At 32.0% G+C, this 3,975-nt stretch overlaps 1 protein-coding gene across 1 annotated transcript; it reads left to right on the forward strand.

Moving 5' to 3' along the window:
* Positions 1–526: 526 nt before the first annotated feature.
* LOC108571117 (zinc finger protein Pegasus) lies at positions 527–3,083 on the forward strand. Its single transcript, XM_017933091.1, has 7 exons — positions 527–613; positions 950–1,182; positions 1,292–1,523; positions 1,623–1,891; positions 1,959–2,294; positions 2,365–2,555; positions 2,839–3,083. Exons 2-7 carry the CDS (start codon positions 1,007–1,009, stop codon positions 3,081–3,083), a joined length of 1,449 nt encoding a protein of 482 aa, XP_017788580.1. The 5' UTR covers positions 527–613; positions 950–1,006.
* Positions 3,084–3,975: the final 892 nt, after the last annotated feature.

The raw sequence follows: 3,975 nt of genomic DNA on the forward strand, positions 1-3,975 counted from the left end.
ATAATAAATAATAATATATGTATATTATTTCTATATACAACATACTTAATTTTTAATTCACTGCTACATACTAGTAAATATACTCATTTACTGAGTAATATACATTTATGGTAATGTATACAAAAAATCGACAGATAATACCGATTTGATACATCGAAAATTACTACAAAGTCGAATATCGTAAGATCGATAATTTCGATTAATCGATCGTTCAGAAAAGAGCAGAAAAGGAACAGCGTGCAGTGGTTCGCAAAGGTGTTGTGTATTTTTGAGTAAAAGACAAATTAAAACGAAATAAAATTGGAGATGGTTGGTTGTACATAATTTGGACAAAAAATCTAAGTAAAAACCTTAGATTCCCTCTTTCTCGTAGAAGGATGTCGACCATACGGTGACAAGTCCACCCAGATCGGCGGAAAACTACGTCACCAGTGACGGATTCCCCCGAAACTGGGACAAAGTGCAGTGTACTCTGGCATTGCGCTTTACCGGAATCTCTCTCACTCCATGTCCTAGTACTCCCCCTTCCACCCTCCTCCCTCTCGCTCTTTCTCTTACTCTCAGGATTGACCAATCGTCTCGTCATCCTCGAACCCTCGATCGAAACTGACAGGTAAACATCGAAATATTCAGAAACTTGATTGGGTTACTTGTATTTATTGCAGTTTTTAGTATAATATTTATTGTTATTTTATTAAGTATTCACTATTTTATAGTTTATTAGTAGTAATATTTTGTTAGTGTAAACGTTATATGTTATTAAATTAACTTGTAATAACATTGAATGATATATATATATATGATATGTATATATATGTCTCATAAAAATTTGTAACATTACATGTGTATTGTCCTAAACTTATTAAAACAGTACATTGAGATTATAAAAGATAAAGATTCATGCCATTGGAAAAAAGATAAATTAAAATATATTTTTTCCATACTGTAGGTAATCAACAACGAATGGTGCAGGTTCAACAACATAGTTTTTGGAGGGTTCGATATCATGTCAGATGGGGTTGATGCTGGTGGCGGGGAAAACGAGGTAGATTCCCATTCCTGTTCACACGCCGATGTTGGAGAATCTTCAAATCCAAGAGAAGAGGAGAGCTTGGATCCAGATAATGAAGCTGCCTTAAATACTAATTATGATAGTGGCGATGGTGCTGTACCAGCTTTTAGGTCTGTCATCTTCATGTAATTAATTTTTTGTATTTAAAACATTTGCAATAAACGTTTAGATAATCAAGGTCTTAAATAGCGTATCAAAGGATCCATAACGTGTGGACAGGTGTGAAAGGTGTGAAAACTATGAAACTATAAATAAGACAGCATTCTGCGCTCATCAGGATCAATGTCTAGCTAATGCTGAGCCAGGAGAAAGCACAGAAAACATAGAAGCTACTGAAAATGATGGAGATGGAGAAGAAACACATTCTGGAATTCGTTCGCACAGAAAAATGTTTGAATGTGATGTTTGCAATATGCAATTTTCTAATGGAGCTAACATGAGACGACACAAGGTATTAATTAAATTTATTTATATTTAGAATTATTAAAATTTAAGAATTAAATAGTTTTAAAATTATATTACTACAAAGAAAAGTACATTTTACTGATAGATGAGACATACTGGTGTGAAACCATATGAGTGTCGTGTGTGTCAAAAAAGATTTTTTCGTAAGGATCACTTGGCAGAACATTTTACAACACATTCTAAAACTCTGCCATATCACTGTCCAATTTGCAATCGTGGTTTCCAAAGACAAATTGCTATGAGAGCTCATTTTCAAAATGAACATGTTGGTCAGCATGATATGGTCAAATCTTGTCCCTTGTGCAATTATCGTGCAGCAACTATGAAGTGCCTCAGGTTACACTTTTTTAATAGGTTAGTATTTAATTTTGAATAATATTGTATTGCTAATGCTATTATTATATAATTATTATTATTGTAGGCATGGAATAGATCTGGATAATCCAGGACCAAATAGTTCAAGTTCACTGATAAATAGTTGTGCTCCAGGTGAAGCTATGCCTTCTGCTCCTCTTTCAGATAGTGGAGACAGCACTGGGAATCGTTCGGCGGATAATGCAACTCCGCCAATGCATTTTCTAACACCTCACATAGAAATATCAATTCCTTATCCAGAACAAACTGCAAGTCAACGAAATCCAAGTCCTGCTCCTTTAAATGGGGATAGTCCAAATAGTCCTCAAAGTGCAGATAGTAACAGTAATGCTCCAAGTAGTAGTCATCATCAGTTACCTATTAACAGTAGTAGCATTCACAGGTATAGAAAATATTTAAAAAATGAAGATTATTTTACTTTAAGTTTGATTTTAATTCATTTTTTAATTAAGGAGCCTTGGTGGAAGTGAAGAGGCAATTACACCTTCTATTTCATTAATTCCTATTAAACAAGAACCAAACAGCAATGGAACAGAGGAGAATGGAGCAACATCTAGCAATCTTCCATTACCATCTTTGATAAAGGTCTCACCACTAAAATCTCTTCTTCGAGACGATTTACGCCGTAAACTTTCATCTGGTTGTATATTAAACCTTGAGATTTTCAGATATCAGTTACATTTACTTGTAACATTTTACTTCTGAAATATCAATTTTAACAAATTTTTTTGAAACATGGCATTCAAAATTTAAGAATTGATAAATATTAATTAGTAATGTGAAAGTTATGAATTCTTAATTATTAATATACCTTTAATATTCGCTTTAATTGACATATAAAAGTACCACGTATAACAATAAATACTATTTAAAGTAACTATTTTCATATAATTAACATAAGTACAGATAAATTGATTTTGTAATAGGTAATAATAGTGCAAATTCAAATCCTCACTCAAGAGGAGAACCTCCTAGTTCGACGAGGCCCGATCAGCGAAGTAGTGGACTTCAATGCGCTCATTGCAGAATTACCTTCCCTGATCAAACATTGTATTTTCTTCACAAAGGTTGTCATAGTGAAAGCAATCCCTGGAAATGCAACATTTGCGGAGAGCAATGTTGCAACTTATATCAATTCAATTCGCATTTATTAAGCAAGAGTCATCAGTAGTTATTGGAAGAATAACATTCTTTCAAGAGCCCTAGAATCTCGATTATTTAGACATTTATTAAATAGTATGAATAACTTTATCACAATTCATATAAGAGAAATTATGAGCTTGAACCAAAAAAGAATGATATTTTACGCTAAAGCGTATGAATGAAATCTATATCTATTTCAATGTCTAAAATAATATTCTTATTTATTTCAATATCTATAAGCTTAGATATTAATTAATCAGAAATCAAATAATCGAGGTTCAAGGAATAATTTTGGAATCTGGAAAAAGTCGTGCCTTCATTGAAATACCTTTGCCAACGCTCACATTCGTCCGAATCGTGCTAATCTATGATGGTACGAACGATCCGTCCATGGGGCTTTACTAAAACGTATTCCAAAAAGCTCTATTGATAGTTTTAAACCTAGTTACATACATTTAGATAGAAAAAAGCAGTGATTATCAATGAGCTCTTTTTTTCTATTTAAATTCTTTTTACGCACTGTCTTTTATTCAATTTTTGTAAAACTTTTTGTTAAAATTTATTAATTTTTTAATTAAATGAGATATATCTTTATATATCATACTTCAGAATGTTATTAATCTGGTAATTTGCATGTAAAAGGAAATCAAAAATAATCAAGAGAAAGTATCTGGAAACTGAATTTCAATTATTGGTTTATTAGTACGGTGCGAAAAGAGAACCCAACCCTGTCTGTGTATCATTGCATATAAATATATAAATAGAAAATGGAAAGTGGCACCTGAAGTATTGTGTCAGCATAAGAAATATTTTATATAATGATATTTGTACAGAGAAGTATTAAACTATTAAAGAGTATGCAAATAAGAAAGTCGAGGTATCATATTTCAGTGATAAATGTTAATATCGAAATAAATTAT

This window comes from Habropoda laboriosa, unplaced genomic scaffold (assembly GCF_001263275.1).
Source record: "Habropoda laboriosa isolate 0110345459 unplaced genomic scaffold, ASM126327v1 scaffold106, whole genome shotgun sequence".
Lineage (NCBI taxonomy): Eukaryota > Metazoa > Arthropoda > Insecta > Hymenoptera > Apidae > Habropoda > Habropoda laboriosa.

Excerpts from the sequence above, each read along its gene's own strand:
- LOC108571117 (XM_017933091.1), top strand. The coding sequence starts at position 1,007 with ATGTCAGATGGGGTTGATGCTGGTGGCGGGGAAAACGAGGTAGATTCC. Across the intron at positions 1,183-1,291 it reads GGTGCTGTACCAGCTTTTAG|GTGTGAAAGGTGTGAAAACT; the intron begins GTCTGTCATCTT and ends ACGTGTGGACAG. Across the intron at positions 2,556-2,838 it reads CCGTAAACTTTCATCTGGTT|GTAATAATAGTGCAAATTCA; the intron begins GTATATTAAACC and ends ATTTTGTAATAG.